The 20,902-nt window shown below is 41.5% G+C and overlaps 1 protein-coding gene across 2 annotated transcripts in view; it reads right to left on the reverse strand.

Moving 5' to 3' along the window:
* Positions 1-2,407: 2,407 nt before the first annotated feature.
* LOC110522681 (inositol 1,4,5-trisphosphate receptor type 2) overlaps positions 2,408-20,902 on the reverse strand; it is a 160,699-nt gene continuing 142,204 nt past the window's right edge. For both annotated transcript variants that reach the window (XM_036977399.1, XM_036977393.1), the window contains exons 55-56: positions 7,377-7,538; positions 2,408-5,125 (exon numbers count right to left, since the gene is read on the reverse strand). In XM_036977399.1, the coding sequence (XP_036833294.1) occupies positions 5,042-5,125; positions 7,377-7,538 (246 nt within the window). In that variant the 3' untranslated portion in view covers positions 2,408-5,041. The remainder of the gene's footprint in view (positions 5,126-7,376; positions 7,539-20,902) is intronic.

Here is a 20,902-nt window from a genome sequence, read left to right on the forward strand (position 1 = left end):
TAGCAGTTGTATTATTTGTGTTGCATGCAATTCTACCTCAACTATTCTTAACCCAATCCTGAAATACTGTTGATGAAAAGTATGTGAATGAATGCGGTTTGCCTGCGAGCTACAGTATCACACCAGCTATCACTGAAGACGGACAGCTTGCGAGGGAAACATAACTATCTGAGCCGGAGTCTTTTTATTCAATCACTGGAAGGGATAAGACTGTACAAAAGTACACTACAGCAGCCTGTTATCAGATTAAGTGAGAAAGTTAGAGGGCCTGGGCCGTGTTCATTAGGCACCAAACGGAAGAAAACAGGGACTACCTAGTTATGTCCAATAAGAACAGCTTGTTTTTCATTTTCTGTTGAAAAACGCTAAACACTATTTTGCTATGGTGACTATAGCCCTGATTTTTTTGATAGGCCTGAGGGTGTTATGAACTATCATGTGACCACACCGCTTCATTATTCATGACAGCATGACATAGGAAGTCATATGCAGCCCATCACGAGGGGGATGTATCTAAACAAATGACAGCTAAGAGTTATTTTCCTTCCACAAAATCTGTTATCCTTCCTTTGAAATGGCAAACACCTGCTTGAAATTGCCATAGATTTGCGAGGGGTGAAAATCAGAAAGGTATCTGATCTGTTGTCCAGTGCATTTCTTCTGACCCCTTGAAAGGGGAGATGAATGTGGGAGATAAATGAGGTGATCAATTTCTGTATTGGCACTTTATTGGATCAACCTTCACTTAGTGGGAGCAGAACACTTTCAAGTAACTAAAATTCAATGAAAAAAAGTGACATTACTCAAGGCGTGACTAATAGCATTATGTTAGAGCAGTTTCACTTCAATAATGGCCACCTGCAACTGGCATAACTCAAACTGGAGGGAAAAAAATATGCCCAAATTACTTGGGAAACAGAAATTGGCATTTGAGCAGAACAAAATGATCTATCAGTTGCTCAACATAGCATTTGAAAATACTTGTTTTTCTTTTGTCACACTACAACACAAAAACATATTTTGTTTGTCACACTACAACACCTGCCTCCAAACACAATAAACACAACATTCAAATCATCACCGTGGCTCAGTCCCAGAGGTGTTTGTGGCATAATCCTGTTTATTGTCCTACTACTATTGGGTGGGTCTGAGTTCACGCTGACTAAACAACACGTGACTTTGGTCGGGGGCTGCCAGTGTCGAGAGACTCCGGTGTCCAATTTTGTCTAAGGTTGTGTACATTAGCGACACACCCAGCTCAAGAGCACGCAACGTGTTGTTCACATGCACAAAACGTGTTTCTCAGAATAACAGTGAGTCATAAGGGTACAGTAACACATATCAACCTGGGGGTGATAACCCATTACATTACAGCAGAATGTTTTCAGACTCCGAGCTGCACAAGTGGAAAGAGTTATTCTCTTTCTGATCCTGACACAGAACCTTACACCACTGCTAGCTACTAAAAAATGCATTAGTCCAATGGCAGTTAGGACACGTCCAACAGAAGCAGTAGATTAACTATGGCGGCATCTGCCATGCCATTTTAATTGTATGAGAGAAATGATTGTTTGAGGAATGTATGTCTGAAACTGTCCAGGTCATTGGAATGTAAAAAAACAAAGCAGTGGATGTTTGTGTATGAATGCACCATAGAGTACCGACAGAGCCAGGGTAGGCATGTCCCATCGCCCCCTCTCTCCTTCCCTCCCCTCCAAGTCGGAGCATTCCAGATCTGCTGGACTTTCCCCTTCCTGCCTTGCTCGGTGACAGCTGTGGGCTATTATGGTACCGCGTGCAGCTAATTTTAATGGCTGTGTCACAGAGGCGGCGTGAGAGAATGCAGCCCCGCCAGCGTCAACAAGAACAGAACCATCTCTGGACGTGAGCCCTGTCCAAGCCGGTGGGAGGGGGGGGGGGGGGGGGAAATCACGTGTCTGGATTATAAAACAACTTGGAAACAATTCAAGCCTCACATTCATTAATGACCTCGCACGTGTTGCGTTATCCAACTGTTCACGGATTCCTTGTCTGTCCTATCACTGTAAACCATTTCATTTGATATCTTTAAATCAGAGAAAATTAGCTCATTTGGAATTAAGGTGAATTTGAGTCACACAGACATATTTCCATAGTCATTCATCTTGATCTTTCCAAACAGGGGAAAGTAAAAAATGACAAAAGATAACGCTGATCCAAAGTCCACATCAGGCTTCTTATGAGTGTTAAGCAGATGCACTGAGCAGAACGGTTGCAGTATGATAGTTAAAGCATGACGTTTATTGTGGTGTGTGTACTGTGTGTACAAGTGGGCCACAACGGTAGGACAAACATGAATTCAACCCAAAGACTGCTGACTAAATACACAGAGACCGTGATTAACTCAAGGCAAAAACATCCATTCTTATCTCATCATAGATTTATTACATTATAACAGCTCAACAACATTAAATACACAATCTGTTTAGAGAAAACTGTCAAAGGGCATTCCACGCTGGAGTGCATACATACTGTTATGTGATTATGCGAGATTAAAACTTTTACACATATATTGAATTGCATTCCATTTGACTGAGTGAGATGACTTTACATAGCTGAGTACAAAAAAACAGAATGAATACAGTATGGAGATTGAGTTCCATGGTTATGTCCCGGTCCATATGGAATAGGGGGCCATTTGGGGAACACACCCATGAGTACAGTATTATGCAATATCTTTATCAACATGAGTGACTGTTTCTGGGTCATTCCATGAAATGAGTCCCTTTTTCGTCCCTTAATAGAAATTGTGAACCAATTTTGAATTTAAATTCTATATTAAATGAAGTGCCATTTAATATAGACCACATGGACAATTCAATAAATCAGATTTTTTATATGAATAAATTCAACATTTTGACATGTCCCCTCTGTGACTTCTAGGAAGATTTTGACCCACTTGATCACAAACTGTTTCCAAGTTGTCTCTATCACTCTAAAGGCCTAGATATTTTGTTGCTTTCACAGTCCTTTCTGAAAATTGTTAATTTCAGGCGATTCGTGGTTCATTTTAAAGGTAAAAAACCATGGCCCTCATTTTAAAGGTCAACCCCGTTACGTGAACTGAACTCTCATTTTAATACGGTAATATGAGTTTAATAATTTTTTCAAAATAAACTTTCAACATCTACTAGTCAAATCATACTGTAAAAGCAGTTGAGCTGGTTCTTCTCTTTTGATCATTTTCTGGTGTTTTGTGGTGGAAAACCGAGTGGATCGTGCGTAACACGTCAACCCTGTTACCCATAGATAGACAGGATAGAATTGTTTAAACAATTAAAAAACATTTGTGAAGCTTGCATTCAATTGCCACTCCCTGTTGCACACAACAAACTCCCATTCCCCCTGTAACAAAGGGATTTATGCCTGATTTAAGGCTAAATCACCCGGTTACAGCCAACTCTGCTACGGTCAACCCTGTTACGGCCAACCCTGCTATTTTATTTGGTACTTACCACAGTCATTTTTTTTAATTTAACCTCTTGAAATGGGAAAACATGTTTTTTAATTAAGTTGAACATGTACTCTTAATGACAGAATGGTTTTTTTCAGCAAGTTATAGTACCCAAAAGGGACTCATTTCGTGGTACGACCTATCTACTGTATTGTACACAAGCACATTATCTTTAGACAGTGGTGAATACATTCTGTACCAATATAAGACTTTGAATCACAAGGACTTTCAAGTAAATTCCACACAGATAATCAGATTATCTTCATCTCCATTTTTTCATTGCGTTATTTCTAGACTATGTACAACATTTGTAGAAAGGCACGTAATGGAGTGCAGCGATTGCATTATCATGGATGACACTTCTTTGAGAGGAAAGGCGGTAATACTTTACTTGAACTCAGCGCCGTAACAGCGTCTTTAACATGTCTTGAAGCTTCACAGTAGGAGGCCAACTACTGCAATATGTAAATATATGTGTCACAACATTGTCATAGTATATCCTTTAGAAATAACATTTGCAATGAATCTTTACTACATGCTTATGACACAGCTATGAAGCATTATTGCGGCTAGTTCAAGTAAAGTGTCACCAAAAAGTATTGTCACAGGCAAATCCGTTTCTCCAGTTGTATGTTAACAACAACAACAACAAAAAAAAAAGGTGCAGGCCACTGAGAACATTGACTATCCCGGTCATTGATTAAGATGATGAAGCAATGCTACCACATAAGGCAGCCACGCGGTAAGTTTATCCATTTCTACTCCACAGTAAAAAAAAAAAAATAATAATATTCTCCACATTCATGAGTTAACAGGTCATATTAAAACAAAACAAAAGCAAATAGATAGCCTGGTCCCAGATCTGTTTGTGCGGTCTTGCCAACTCATTATCATTGTCATAGGAGTTGGCAAGACTACACAAACAGATCTGGGACCAGGCTAGGAAGAAAATACTTTACCTTAAAATTACACATATACCCTTTCCCAAAAGGGCTATTCAATAATACAAGGAGCAACCCCTCCAAAGTCTAAACAGAGTTGAACAACACCAACCACCCAATGTACCAATACCTGACCTGGGTATAGCCCAGTCTCTGTCTTCATCTGTCAGACAGACACAGTGCACTGAGAATACTGAAGGAAGAGTGTGGCTGCCCACAGGGCCACAGTGCTTAACCTTTAACCCTCTTCCTTGACCTCCAGGCTGCAGTCAGTCTGCTGCAGCCTGGCATAGTGACGCATGCCTGGCATCTCATTCAGTCTCACTCATAGAGCAGAAGGACTTATATGGGATGATCAGAATGACTGTGCAGCTTGTGTTGTTCTAAAGGCACAAATCACTGTACTGTTCTATGTGGGAGGGTGATGCTGGGTGAGTCGTCTGAGGACTCAGTCTAAGAACGAGGCACTGATTGCTTTGAAATCAAGGCACTGTTTGAGTAAAGGCTCCATAAAACGGATAACATTGTGTGTGTGTGTGTGTGTGTTAGTGTGGTTACTGTGTGTACCTCCAGCAGAGTTCTCTGTGATAAGGGGGCAACGGGCCCCTCAGTGTGCTGGGATATGGTGATTGTTGACTCCATGAGTCCCCAGGAAGCCCAGCCTCTGTTTATTCTTCCTTTGCTCTGTCATCTGTGGAGAAGATAAGGAAAGAAGAACTTGTTCAATATAAGCTACACACAGCATTTCCAGTTTGGGCAGTATCAATGGAATCTGGCAATGTAGCCAACAAATAGTCAAGAGTCAGCCCAGGTTACACCGACAGTAATCTCAGAACGCAAAATCCAATCTCAGTTTTACTAATTTGTGTACATTTTAGGCAATTTGTGGGATAGTTCCTAAACTGAAATGTCCAAAGGAGTCCATTTGAGATGTCCATCTTTCCAGGATAGCTTTTCACTGTCTTTAGTTTACACTTCACAACACGGTTCCTGATATTCACCATTAGTGAGAAGAAACACAATGTACCGGTCAGTATCTGTAATCTCTGTTCTGAAGACCTGGCTCAGTTCTCGGTGTTCACACATGGCCGGAAAAAGCCTCTGTCCTTAATTAGCCTCGATTTCCTGTTTGACATATTCACCCTGCACAATGTAATATTCCAGAAACAACTGTCTGACTTCAGACAAGTCCTTAACAATCTTCCTAGGTAAACACAGTATAGTCTGCGATACCATGAACACCAGCACTCTGATTGATTTGCCAACCTATGAGGAATCAATCACAACCCATGACTACTGTTTCAGCTCTGTTTTTACTGTGAAGTTATTTTCTCTATTCGAGTATAAGAGAGCTAAGTTCACAAAACAACATGCAGGAGGTCAATGTTCCAGCTCTGTTTTTACCACGGCTGTTATTTTCACTATCTGAAGTGTGACCCTTTATGTGGTTGTCCCACTTAGCCATCTTAAGATGAATGCACTAATTGTGGATAGGAGCGTCTGCTAAATTACTCAAATGTAAACAAGTCAACATGGGGTGTTGTTTACACGGACATCTGGGCAGCAGAACAGGAACAAACAAGGAGAGGCCTGTGACTGCACGGAGATCACATGCAGGAGAGGCAGGTGATGGTGTTGTAATGATCAGGTGATGGTGGAGTGATGACGATCGGTCAAACTACTTGCTGCATCATGACTAGTCAGCCCAACAGCCACAGGCTCTCTGGAAGGTCAGGGAGGGACATGGCATTGTACAGCAAGGCATGATAACCTCAAGGAAAAGGACAAGTGCATGTGAACTGATAGGAATGATTCACCATTGTGATGCAAGTGAAGAGACCCATGACGACTCATGATGGTGAGAATGCTGTTCATTGTTTACAGCTCAGCGTTCAACACCATAGTGCCCTCCAAGGTCATCCCTAAGGTCAGTACCCTGGGCAACTGGATCCTTGACTTCCCGACGGGACGACCCCAGGTGGTAAGGTTGGGTAACAATACATCCATCCACCCAGATCCTCAACACGGGGGCCCCTCAGGGGTGTGTGCTCAGTCCCCTTCTGTACTCCTGTTCACTCATGACTGCACAGCCAGGCACGACTCCAACACCATCATTATGTTTGCTGACGCCACAACGGAGGTAGGACTGATCACCGACGATGATGACACCGCCTATAGAGAGGTCAGAGACCTGACAAACTATTATGACCCCTCTATGAGAAGATGAATCTCACAACCACAATGGTGTTCTCCGATTTGCTCTACAACCCTGACAAGCGTCTTGGGACTGTCTGAACCGGCTGAAGTCGGTTCAGCCGATCTGCCAACCTCTGTCTGTAGCGTCCGAACAGTTTGGGCTACGCGCTAATATGACCCCTCTGTGGAAAGGTGAGACTCTCACAAACACATACGTATTTGCTCTAGGACTCCCACAGTCCTCACAAGACTCGTCTGAAGGTTCCCGGTGCAAGTAAAAAAATATATAATGGAAGTATATACAGAGACTGTTTAGTGACAAAAATAAGGGGTTAAATACATGTTATTTTATTTTTTTTACAAATCATAAAATACATTTGGTATGTATTGTTTTTTATACTTCAAGGGGTCTTAAAATTCTAAATCAAATAGCAAAATGAACCTGGTATGAACTTAAAACAAATAGCTTAGTAGTAGCCCCCCTCCCCCTGATTAGCCTCTTATGGGTTAAAAAGATACCAATGAAGAAAGTCCATACTGCGTGGACTACACTCTGACCAATCAATGACATACAAAGATCAGTTAAGTGTTAGGGCCTAGGACGGTGGCCCTCAAATACCGACCCGTGACTTTTCCAATAAGAAGCACTCATTAAACGTTGAGTGCCACAATGAACATGCCATTTGAGTTGCGCGGCCTTGTCTTAAGTGTATGAACTAATGCCTTGTTCAACGACAGTGCAGTACCTTCTCCTTTAGCTCGAACAGCTGGGAAGATAGCAGGGACACTAGTTTGACGGTGCCATCCAGTTTCTCCTGTAGGGAGCGCATCTCGTTCTGCTCACTCTCCCCCTCGCTGCTCACCAGAGACATGGCCCGCATCCGGGGGAACCAGTCCAGGTTCTTCTCCTGGAGAGAGAAGGAGGGAGGAAGTGAGAGAGAGAAGGAGAGAGGGTGAGAGGAAGCGAGAGAGCGGGAGGAAGCGAGAGTGGGAGGAAGTGAGAGCGAGAGAGATTTGATTTCAAAAGAACATTTATTGGCCCAAATTAAATGTATTTACATAGCAGATTCAATGCCTATTCAATTCAGAAGTTCAACACTGCACAGCAGTGTTTACTAAGCTAAAACCAGAGGGAGAGAGAGGGTACGAGAGGGTAAGAGAGCAGCAATGGAGAAAGGAGAAAAGTGAAAGCGAATGGGATGGGAGAAAGAGGGGGAAAGACAGAGGAGAGGAAAAGTGTGTGGGAGGAAAAAAAGGAAAGATGAAGACAGACAGGCTGACAGAGAGTGAGGGAGCCAGGAAAATAATGCATGCATGTATGTGTGAGTGAGTGAGAGTGAGTGAGTGAAAGAGAGAGAGAGAGAAAGCCAGGATGGGTATATTAAGCAGTACATCTGAGGGAATTGGTCCAAGTTCCTCACTTTAGAGGAGTGTGATTACTTTTAACCAGGCCTGTTTTCTCCCAGCCAGACACTGCAGTAAGCTGTACAAAGATCTGCTCACATAAACTGGCTGTAGTAAGCAGTACATTAACAGTATAGCTTCTCAGACAAACTGACTCCAGATCAGCCGGCCACTGGCTGCGTACTGCAGTAAGCTGAACAGTATATCTCCTCAAAGGAACTGACTCCAGATCAGCCTCCAGGAGCTCAAATACAAAAACATTGTGTTTCTAGTGAAGCAGTGAATAAAATGAGTAGGCCTATGTGGGGGAGCTCACGTGTTAGTCTTTAGTAGACACACTAGACATATTTACTATGCTGAACTGCAACAGAGAGCGATCACTACCTGCATCAGAGATTACTACCTCAAGTGGCCATAAAGGACAAAATACAGAGGAAAATATAGACAGAAATACATGCACCTATAGCAGCATTATATAATGGGTTTAAGATGTGTCTGCCAATATCTGTGTGCACGTGTCGGTTTGCCATGAGACAGATAGATCGCCGTCAGCTGATGTTATGTAAGATCTTGTTGCCAGTTTGGCTGAAAAACACAGTTTAAAAGGTGCTGATAGATATGGCTGGCACAACGTAGAGGTAGGAACAGGAGGATTTTATCCCACCGCTTATGTAAAAACAAAGATACTGTACAGGAAAAAGAGGAGAGATCGTGAAGAGACAAAGGGAGCGGCAGTGTTTCTTTAAACAGCACTTTTTCAGTGAGCTCATCTCCATAATGGCAGGTAGCCTAGAGTTTAAGCACGTTGGGCCAGTAAACGAAATGTCGCTGGTTCAAATCCCTGAGTCGACGAGGTGGAAAATCTGCTGACGTGCCCTTGCACAAGGCACTTAACCCTAACTTCTTCTGTAAATCGCCCGCGATAAGAGCATCTGCTAAATGACAAAATGTAATATGTAAATAACAGGGGACCACAATGGAAATAAGTCCCAGAGTTTATTGTGTGTTATCCTCAATGATTTTATTCATGTGCATGTATGGCTTTTTCAAGTTTTATGTGTGCATGTTTTTAACAATGGTTGAATTAATAAACTAAACAGAGCATTTTCACCCCATATCCAGCTTCCCTCCATTCCTCAAATAACGTTTATAGATATGTTTGAGCAATTGAAACATTGTAGGCGTACAATTTATTTGACAGTTTTAGAAGCATAAAGTTGAGTATATGAACTACTTTCTCTGTTTTATAACAAGGCCCTAATTAATAGCAGGTGCAAGTCTAACTAGGATGTATTTGCCAACAGTGGTCAGCACAGTGGTCAACACAGTTGACTTAGTCAAAGGAAATGAATGCTGTTGAAACTTTGTTCAGTCTTGACAGTCACTGAGTAACCTTTATTTAACCAGGTAGGCTAGTTGCAATTGCGACCTGGCCGAGATAAAGCAAAGCAGTGCAACAAAAACAACAACAGAGTTACACATGGAATAAACAAGTGTACAGTCAATAACACAATAGAAAAAAAGTCTATATACAGTGTGTGCAAATGGCGTGAGGAGGTAGGCAATAAATAGGCCATAGTAGCGAAGTAATCACAATTTAGAATATTAACACTGGAGAGATAGATGAGCAGATGGTGATAGAAGTAGAAATACTGGTGTGCAAAAGAGCAGAAAAGTAAATAAAAACAATATGGGGATGAGGTAGGTATAAATATTGACATCCCTTTTTTCAATATCTTTCAATATTTCACCCTGCGAGGATAACAGCGCTTAGCCTTTTTCTCAAACATTTTATGAGATGACGAACAAATTGAAAGCTTTGTTAAGACTGTTCCTCCATACAGAATCCTTCCAGATCCTTGATATCATTTGTCTGTGATTATGGACTTCAATTCAAATGGGTTTTAAGCCCGGGGACGGAGATGGTCATTGAAAAATGTTGATTTTGTGGCTAATTAACCATTTCTTTGTGGATGTTGATGTATGCTTGGGGTTATTGTCTTGCTGGAAGATCCACTTGCGGCCACATTTTAGCCTCCTGGCAGAGGCAACCAGGTTTTTGTCTAAAATGTCCTGGTACTGGGTAAAGTTCATTATGCTGTTGACCTTAAAAGGGCCCCAGAACCAGTGGAAGCAAAATAGCCCCATAACATCAAAAGATCCACCACCAGTAGGTATGGGGTTATTTTCTGGTCTCTCATTTCGACCCCAAACCCACCACTGGTGTTGAGATCTCTATTTTTATGAAAGCTGACAAAAGCACAGGTTCCAATCCAAGTTCAAATGCAGTTTTGAAAACTCCAGGCGTTTACATTTGTTGGATGACATGAAAATTGGATCTTCCAGCAAGACAATAACCCCAAGCACACACAAAATGCACAATTGTTTTTTAATTGACCACAAAATCAACATTTTGCAATGGCCATCTCAGAGGGCTTTGCACATTGATGAGCATTAAGGAGATTTACGAGATTCTCAATTGGTATCGATTCTCGAGAGACATTACAGTAATGTAAAAGTTCTAATTTCGCAAGTCTCGAATGCTTCCTGAGGAGGTCGCACACAACATTTGGACGACAATTACTCCCCACCAGGAAGGGCAATATAAACAGAATTGTCTTGTTCAGCCCAATAACCCTTCAGTACAAATCGTAATGGCAGGGCAATTTATTTTGAAACAGCTTAAATGTATAGGCATGTTCATTATATTCATTATATCATGATTCATTCCGTTTTAATCTTAAATAGCATTAAAAAGCCGGTTACTCAGACATTGATGCCTTTAAGGGAATCTCAGAACGCCGTAATTTATTTAAATGCAAAAGTCAGCAGGAACGCAAGAATCAACTGCCTAGTGAATTAACAACTTTATGTAATGGTTTGCGCATGATATTGATGAAATTAAGCAAGGTTTGTTATAAAGTAGGCTGAATGCCATTGTTTAACTAACATTGGCTTTCTAGCTAACTCAGCTATTAAGTTAGTATGTGAGGAGTATACATACATTTTTGCTTAGCTTGCTACCTAGCGCTGGATAATATGAGTGACAACGTTATTGTACTTTCATATTTGTTTGAGAGGGCTAAACATGAATTGTTGTTTGTTGAAGTTACTTTATGAAGCAAATGATGTTTGTTAACGTTGCATGTTACCAGTAGCTATCTAGTGGCTACTGTGACATTTACGATACATTTGAGCTGCGAAGCAAGAAAGTCAGCGGACCCGGGTCGTGACATTCCAGTTGAATTCCAGTGAGCTCTCAGACTCCAGAATAGAAAACCATTTAAAACCTGTGGTTTGAATTGAAGCGGACAGTCCATAAGAATCGAAAGATTCTGTATGGAGGAATGGTCTAACATCCCTCCCAACGATGTTCTCCAACTCACTAAATATTTTAGAAAAAGGCTCAGTGCCATTATCCACGCGAGGTGAGGTATTGGGAGAATCTCAAATGCACTGTAGAAGTTTGTTTAGTCACTGAGTGTGAAAAGGGGAGAGAAAGAGAGCGAGGGAGGGCAGAGGCATTGAGCGAGAGGGCAGAGGCATTGAGAAACAGGTGAAGTGAGGACAGACTGGCCGACAGACCACAGGAGCCTGACACGACACGCTAATTCAGTTAGCCCTGAGGTGGGGCAAAAATAACTTCAAAACAACAGCCCCTTCTCTCAACATACAGAGGGAAAAGAGGGCCACTGTGGGGCACAAAGACATTTTCTCATGAACGTCTGCAAAAACAACTAGGAACAACAGATCCTGTTTAACCCAGACTCAAATGTGACCGATTGATTAAGCATGCCCAATAAATCCAATTAGGAATGAACGAGAAGGGACATAATGTACCCTTTAACTACAGTTTAGTTTATTTGGAGAGAGAAAGTACAAACACATTGAACAAACAATCGTCTAATGCACTGCAGTATAGTGTTTCTAGCTCACGTTAATTTAACAACTACATGGACTTTAATGGAAACAAAAGAAATACATGACCAATGTTTCATAAATATAATAATAATCACATTAAATGACATCCGTACATTCTCATAATTACATCACAGACCAGATGTCTACAATTAAATGCGCGAAGCAAATGTCATACAGTGGTTTGGCCTTTAAAAGTTGCAGCGTACTGCAGCACAGCTTGCATGATGCCACAGAATTCTATGGCACGTTATTTAAGTGTCAGCCATTGTAACCATTAAAGCTAGTTAGTGGTAGTTTGACCACCAGAGGGCATCTTTGAGAAGCATTTGATAGCCTTCAATAGTGATTGTACTAGAGAATATAAAACCTTTTTTTGTAAAACATAGTATATGGGACTGATTTTAAGAAATTTTGCTGAATTAATTTGATTAATATTATGGTGTTTCTATTCCAAGAAAAACGAAAAACTCAGTGTTTCAGTTAGGATGGAACGGAAAATATGGCACTGTACAACATGGTGGTCGGGAGTGGCTACAGTACTAAGAGCTTAACATTTCCACACTCTAATTGTAGTCTAACCAATAATGGCGGGGTGAGGAGTACTGGAAAGGTGTGACTTTCAGTTTAGAATTGGCCAAAAGTATACAGCAGAGAGCCGATTGTCCTCACTTTGATTATGCTGTAACAACATAATGTAGCACCATGACCAGGATCTCTATTAATTTAAGTGAACAGATTGGGTTTTCAAGAGGAATGGAAAATCTACTTGAGACATAAAAAAAAAAACTGGTAGACTTGGGGATTTTGGCCACGGACAGTGCTATTCGCAAATGTAAAACTTTAGCGCACTTAAGCATTGAATACATTGCAAGTAGGGGGATGTTTACGCCTACAGAAGCCGGGCTATAAAGAGTATTGTGCTGCTAATCGGGCTACAAGTGTTTGAAAACCTGTTTTCAAAATGCGACCAGCTGTCCATCAATACTGTAAATAAAAACACAGCATCTTATTTACATTCTTTATTGTAACCACAATGTCACAAATCATTTCTATCTACCTTTCCAATTACTTTTAAAGTTTGGATTTACAAATGTGTGCTTACATGTCATTTTTCGTTGAATTCCGGTTTGGATTTAAGTATAACTTTTGACTGAAGCCGTTAGTGAGAGACTGGCACTAAGAACAGTGGGAATGTTTCCCTAGTCAGTGCAATTATTAGTGCAATGCCCCTTAAAGTGTTGCTCTGTGCTACCCAGTGGGGCGGAGTAACCCCTGCCCTCGTGCCTTGAACCTCGCACGCCCACCTCTATTTCAGTGGATTCAGCTGGAGAACTGCAAGGCAATCCCATTGTGCACCACTCGGGGGCCATGACCAATATATATTGTCCTGCTAATAACAGGGTTAATAATATATCTGTGAGAATATCCAAGGGGCTTTTATCTAATTCTAAATGAATAATAATCGCTTTGTTAAGAAAATAACAATATTTTGGACATGATTTTGTTTTCAAATAATGTAAAATGAACAAGAAAAAGGCCATTCTTGAACATGGGGTGCAATATTGTTGCTAATTTGTAAAAAAGCCTGTTTGTAATTCAGAATGATTTATTTATGTTTTCAGAAGGAGAGCAACCAAAAGCCTACAGTCATCTCATCGGTCTCCCAGTCGAGGCCGGCACAGGTATTGAACCAGCATCTGTAGCAACAAAGCTATTTCAAAATGGCGCCGGAGGAGATGGCCGCCGTTTTACTGTCTCCTAACCAATTGTGCTATTATGTGTTTTTTCCTGTGATATTTGTAAATGATTTTGTACATAATGTTTCTGCAACCGTATCTTATGGCAGAAAAGAGCTTCTAGATATCAGAACAGCGATCAATCACCTCGGATTAGACAAAGATTTTTTCAACAACAACAGCAGCAAGCAGGACTCACACGATATTCTCCAAACACCCCACAGGGCAGACATCCCAATTATTCGCAAAAGTAAGAGACGCAGAGGAAGAAGAGCTGTATGCCTCGTCCGGACCCACAGCAGGCAACAGGGAAAGCTGCCGTTACCGTCAATATTACTCGCCAACGTGCAATCATTGGACAATAAACTAGACGAGGTACAATCACGAATATCCTACCAACGGGACATCAAAAACTAATATCCTATGTTTCACGGAATCGTGGCTGAATGGCTAATGACGACATGGATATTCAGCTAGCGGGATAACAGCACAGGGGGGTGATCTGTGCATATTTGTAAACAACAGCTGGTGCACGAAATCTAAGGAAGTCTCTCGCCTGAAGTAGAGTATATTATTCAAAATTTCAGGCCACACTACTTGCCTAGAGAGTTCTCAGCTATACTTTTTGTGGCTGTTTATTTACCACCACAGACAGATGCCGGCACTAAGACCGCAATCAGCCAGCTGCATAAGGAAATAAGCAAACAGGAAACCACTCACCCAGAGGCGGCGCTCCTAGTGGCCGGAGACTTTAATGCAGGGAAACTTAAATCTGTTCTACCAAATTTCTATCAACATGTTAAATGTGCAACCAGAGGGAAAAAAAATCATAGATCACCTGTACTCCACACACAGAGATGCGTACAGAGCTCTCCCTCGCCCTCCATTTGGTAAATCCGACCACAACTCTTCCTACTGATTCCTGCTTACAAGCAAAAATTAAAGAAGGAAGAACCAGTGACACAGTCTATAAAAAAATGGTCAGATGAAGCAGATGCTAAACTACAGGACTGTTTTGCTATCACAGACTGGAACATGTGCCGAGATTCTTCCGATGACATTGAGGAATACACCACATCAGTCACTGGCTTTATCAATAAGTGCATTGAGGATGTCCCCCCCACAGTGACTGTACGTACAACCAGAAGCCACGGATTACAGGCAACATTCGCACTGAGCTAAAGGGTCCAGCTGCCGCTTTCAAGGTGCGGGACTCTAACCCGGAAGCTTAAAAGAAATCCCACTATGCCCTGCGACGAACCATCAAACAGGCAAAGCGTCAATACAGGGCTAAGACTGAATCATACTACACCGGCTCCGACGATCGTCGGATGTGGCAGGGCTTGCAAACTATTACAGACTACAAAGGGAAGCACAGCCGCGAGCTGCCCAGTGACACGAGCCAACCAGATGAGCTAAATCACTTCTATGCTCGCTTTGAGTCAAGCAACACTGATTTGGCATGGGTCCTGAGATCCTCAAAAGGTTCTACAGCTGCAACATCGAGAACTTCCTGACCGGTTGCATCACTGCCTGGTACGGCAATTGCTCGGCCTCCGACCGCAAGGCACTTCAGAGGGTTGTGCGTACGGCCCAGTACATCACTGGGGCAAAGCTGCATGCCATCCAGGACCTCTACATCAGGCAGTGTCAGAGGAAGGCCCTGAAAATTGTCAAAGACCCCAGCCACCCCAGTCATAGACTGCTCTCTCTACTACCGCATGGCAAGCGGTAACAGAGTGCCAAGTCCAGGACAAAAAGGATTCTCAACAGTTTTTACCCCCAAGCCATAAGACTCCTGAACAGGTAACCAAATGGTTCCCCGGATTATTTGCATTGTCCCCCCCGACCCCTCTTTTACGCTGCTGCTACTCTCTGTTTATCTTATATGCATTAGAGGTCGACCGATTATGATTTTTCAACGCCGATACCGATTATTGGAGGACCACAAAAAAGCCGATAACGTTTAAGTTCCTTGCTCAGAACATGAGAACATATGAAAGCTGGTGGTTCCTTTTAACATTAGTCTTCAATATTCCCAGGTAAGAAGTTTTAGGTTGTAGTTATTATAGGAATTATAGGACTTTTTCTCTCTATACCATTTGTATTTCATTAACCTTTGACTATTGGATGTTCTTATAGGCACTTTAGTATTGCCAGTGTAACAGTATAGCTTCCGTCCCTCTCCTTGCTCCTGCCTGGGCTCGAACCAGGTACACGACAACAGCGTCTCAGAGCGAGTGACATTTGAAATGCTATTAGTGCGCACCCCGCTAACTAGCTAGCCATTTCACATCGGCTACACAAGCCTAATCTCGGGAGTTGATCGGCTTGAAGTCATAAACAGCGCAATGCTTGACGCACAACGAAGAGCTGCTGGCAAAACGCACAAAAGTGCTGTTTGAATGAATGCTTATGCGCCTGCTGCTGCCTACCATCGCTCAGTCAGACTGCTCTATCAAATCATAGACTTAATTATAACATAATAACACACAGAAATACGAGCCTTAGGTTATTAATATGGTCGAATCCGGAAACTATCATCTCGAAAATATACACGGACTCTGCGAGCAATGAACGCAAGAGATGTGACAATTTCACCTAGTTAATATTGCCTGCTAACCTGGATTTCTTTTAGCTAAATATGCAGGTTTAAAAATATATACTTCTGTGTATTGATTTTAAGAAACGCATTGATGTTCATGGTTAGGTACACATTGGAGCAACGGTACGCACCGCATCGATTATATGCAACGCAGGACACGCTAGATAAACTAGTAATATCATCAACCATGTGTAGTTAACTAGTGAATATGATTGATTGATTGTTTTTTATAAGATAAGTTTAATGCTAGCTAGCAACTTACCTTGGCTTACTGCATTCGCATAACAGGCAGTCTCCTCGTGGAGTGCAATGAGAGACAGGTGGTTAGAGCGTTGGACTAGTTAACTGTAAGGTTGCAAGATTGAATCCCCCGAGCTGCCAAGGTGAGAATCTGTCGTTCTGCCCCTGAACGAGGCAGTTAACCCACCGTTCCTAGGCCGTCATTGAAAATAAGAATATGTTCTTAACCGACTTGCCTGGTTAAAAATATTAAATAAAGGTGTAAAAAAATTAAATAAAAAAAATACAAAAAAATGCCAGAACGGTGTCCAAAAATACAGATTTCCGATTGTTATGAAAACTTGAAATCGGCCCTAATTAATCAGCCATTCCGATTAATCGGTTGACTTCATATATGCATTGTCACTTTAACTATACATTCATGTACATACTACCTCAATTGGCCCCACCAACCAGTGCTCCCGCACATTGGCTAACCGCATTGTGTCCCACCACCCGCCAACCCCTCTTTTTACGCTACTGCTACTCTCTGTTCATCATATTTTGTTTTATTATTTAACCTTTATTTAGCCAGGAAGGGCTCATTGAGATTTAAAATCACTTTTTCAAGAGCGTCCTGGCCAAGATAGGCAGCACCAAGTCATTACAAAAATTACAGACAAACACGAAAAACTACAAGTAATCTAGTAAAACCCATAGAATTCACAAGAGTATAACAAAATCAAAAACAGCAAATTAAAAACATTGACAGGTCAGAGAATCAGTCTCAAGATCATTCATCAGTGATTTAAAAATACCAATCGGGGCAAGTTCTTCCAGTTTAAAAAGTATTTTGTAAGGTGTTCCAAGACGATGGCGCAGAGTATATAAAAGCCCTTTTACCAAATTCAGTTGGGACATTTGGAACAGTTAGCAGGATAAAGTCCAGCGAACGAAGAGAGTACCCACCACATTTCTGAACAATAAAAATGCCCAAATAAAAAGGTAGTAAACCCCAAATAAGAAAGAGTAAATAAAGGTATACCAGTGACTGAGCCTACGAGTGACTAGAGAAGGCCAGCCAACCCTGGTATACAAAGTGCAGTGGTGCATAAGGGTTATGCAGTGTCACTTTAACCATACCCACATGTACATACTACCTCAATAAGCCTGACTAACCAGTGTATATAGCCTTGCTACTCTTATTTTCAAATGTCTTTTTAGTGTTGTTTTATTTCTTTACTTACCTACACATACTTTTTTTTTTCTCCGCACTATTGGTTAGAGCTTGTAAGTAAGCATTTCACTAACGTCTACACCTGTTGTATTCGGCACTGTACAACGTGACCAGTTGGGAGTAGGCTACAGTTCTACAGTAAGGGCAAAAATAATCCTAACATTTCCACACCCTAATTGTAGTCTAAGTTTCTCTTAGAATAAAAACCTTAGTGTAACAACAGTTATAGGAAGTAATACTGAAGTTGTGCACAATTATCAATTTCTATTTAGGTTTATGTTGCCCATTCATTGTCAGAGCCTTGGGACCGAAAAGCATAATCAGTGCTCTGATTCACCCTTGCGCTGGTTCAGAACAATGAAGTAGTGACGCAGGGTACGATACTAAACCACAAATTACCTCTAAGTCCTGCAGCAAAATCTCAAAACTTTTAGTGGCACCCCCACTGTATATACAGTTGGAGTCGGAATTTACATACACTTAGGTTGGAGTCATTAAAACTCGTTTTTCAACCACTATAGTTTGTTAACAACAAATTTGTGTAGTTTTGGCAAGTCGGTTAGGACATCTACTTTGTGCACGACAAGTAATTTTTCCAAACATTTGATTACAGACAGATTATTTCACTTATAATTCACTGCATCAAAATTCCAGTGGGTCAGAAGTTTACATACACTAAGTTGACTGTGCCTTTAAACAGCTTGGACAATTCCAGAAAATGATGTCATGGCTTTAGAAGCTTCTGATAATTGACATAATTTGAGTCAATTGGAGGTCTACCTGTGGATGTACTTCAAGGATTACCTTCAAACTCAGTGCCTCTTTGCTTGACATCATGGAAAAATCAAAATAAATCAGCCAAGACCTCAGAAAATAAATTGTAGACCTACACAAGTCTGGTTCATCCTTGGGAGCAATTTCCAAACACCTGAAGGCACCACGGTCATCTGTACAAACAATAGCACGCAAGTATGAACACCATGGGACCACGCAGCCGTCATACCGCTCAGGAAAGAGACGCATTCTGTCTCCTAGAAATGAACGTACTTTGGTGCGAAAAGTGCAAATCAATCCCAGAACAACAGCAAAGGACCCTGTGAAGATGCTGAAGGCAACGGGTACAAAAGTATCTATATTCACAGTAAAACGAGTCCTATATCGACATAACCTGAAAGGCCGCTCAGCAAGGAAGAAGCCACTGCTCCAAAACCGCCATAAAAAAACAGACTACAGTTTGCAACTGCACATGGGGACAAATATGGTACTTTTTGGAGAAATGTCCTCTGGTCTGATGAAACAAAAATGGGAACTGTTTGGCCATAATGACCTTCGTTATGTTTGGAGGAAAAAGGGGGAGGCTTGCAAGCGGAAGAACACCATCTCAACCATGAAGCACGGGGGTGACAGTATCATGTTGTGGGGGTGCTTTGCTGCACGAGGAACTCTATTGAACTATATTGAAGCAACATGTCAAGACATCAGTCAGGAAGTTAAAGCTTGGTTGCAAATGGGTCTTCCAAATGGACAATAACCCTAAGCATACTTCCAAAGTTGTGGCAAATGGCTTAAGGACAACAAAGTCAAGGTATTGGAGTGGCCATCACAAAGCCCTGACCTCAATCCTATAGAAAAATTGTGGGCAGAACTGAAAAAGTGTGTGTAAGCAAGGAAGCTTAGAAACCTGACTCAGTTACACCAGCTCTGTCAGGAGGAAAATTCCCCCAACTTATTGTGGGAAGCTTGTGGAAGGCTACCCGAAAAGTTTGACCCAAGTTAAACTATTTAAAGGCAATGCTACCAAAATACTAATTGAGTGTATGTAAACTTCTGAACCACTGGGAATGTGATGAAAGAAATAAAATATTAAATAAATAATTCTCTCTACTATTATTCTGACATTTCACATTCTTAAAATAAAGTGGTCATTCTAACTGACCTAAGAAAGGGAATTTTTATTAGGATTAAATGTCAGGAATTGTGAAAAACTGAGTTCAGATGTATTTTGCTAAGGTGTAGGTAAACTTCCGACTTCAACTGTGTACCCCTAATATTTACAACTTACAATGGTCTTCATGGGACTGTTGATAACACACAATTAGGCTAGTTTATCTAATTATTCATAGTGAGTGGATACCATCTTAGCCTTAGCAATCAGACTTTGTGGAAAACCATGTATGATGGGAGATTATTTTGAACTCAAATTTGTAAGGGGGTTGAAGTGGAATTTACTTTGGTGTGTAGTCTAGTCCAGTGGTTCCCAACCAGGGGTACTCCGGGCAGAGCAAAATTCAGTTGGTGGTACAGTAAGCGAAGAAGGTTGGGAACCACAGGTCTAGTCATCTAATGACTAACATAGCCCAGACCTCAATAATGACAAAAAGATACGTTACACTTCCCTCCTCATCACTGAAATAGAGTATGACGTATTGTCTGCATCTGTTTAACTTAAACATGACGTGAGTAATCTAGAATAGCATGAGTAAATGTAATCTAACATTTCCAAAAAATGAACAGCCCCCAGACTAACATTTGAGCCGTGTGTATGGACTAGTATAAACAATCACAGCCAACCTCTGACGTAACATGTCTTTCCCAAAATAACCCCACAGTGTAAACATTCACTTAGGCACAATCGCCTGCCAAAACAATAACAACAGCACAACGTTGAGTCAGGGGTTCAGTACTTCTTCACTGAACCATTCTGTCACCTCACTAAGTCTCATACTACAGACTGCATCACTCTGTGGCTCTCCAGTGGTTGCCTGTTGCATTATTGCTGTGAAGCTTTTCACCAGGCACACAACAGAACATGGATAAAGGAGACGACTCAGCATGATAGTGACTAGGGGAATAACCATTTTAGGCTTACATTTTTGTGCCTGTAGTCTAGCGGAGAAATCTACACTGCTGTAACACAGAGAGAAAAATAGAACGAGAGAGACTGTGTGAGTGTGAGAGGCACACTCTTAAGACCTGTAAAACCTGCTCAAAGGGATGACAAGTTAATGATCCATGACTAAACTCCAGAGTATGTTTGGAGTATAGTCAGGTCAAGTGTCCTCATGGCCCTTGCTTATTTGGCTAGTCACTCTGACATAGCACCACCCCTAGCGTACACGCTATGGATGTGACAAATAGAAACAGTCTCTT

Source organism: Oncorhynchus mykiss, chromosome 1 (genome assembly GCF_013265735.2).
Source record: "Oncorhynchus mykiss isolate Arlee chromosome 1, USDA_OmykA_1.1, whole genome shotgun sequence".
NCBI classification, from domain to species: Eukaryota; Metazoa; Chordata; class Actinopteri; order Salmoniformes; family Salmonidae; genus Oncorhynchus; species Oncorhynchus mykiss.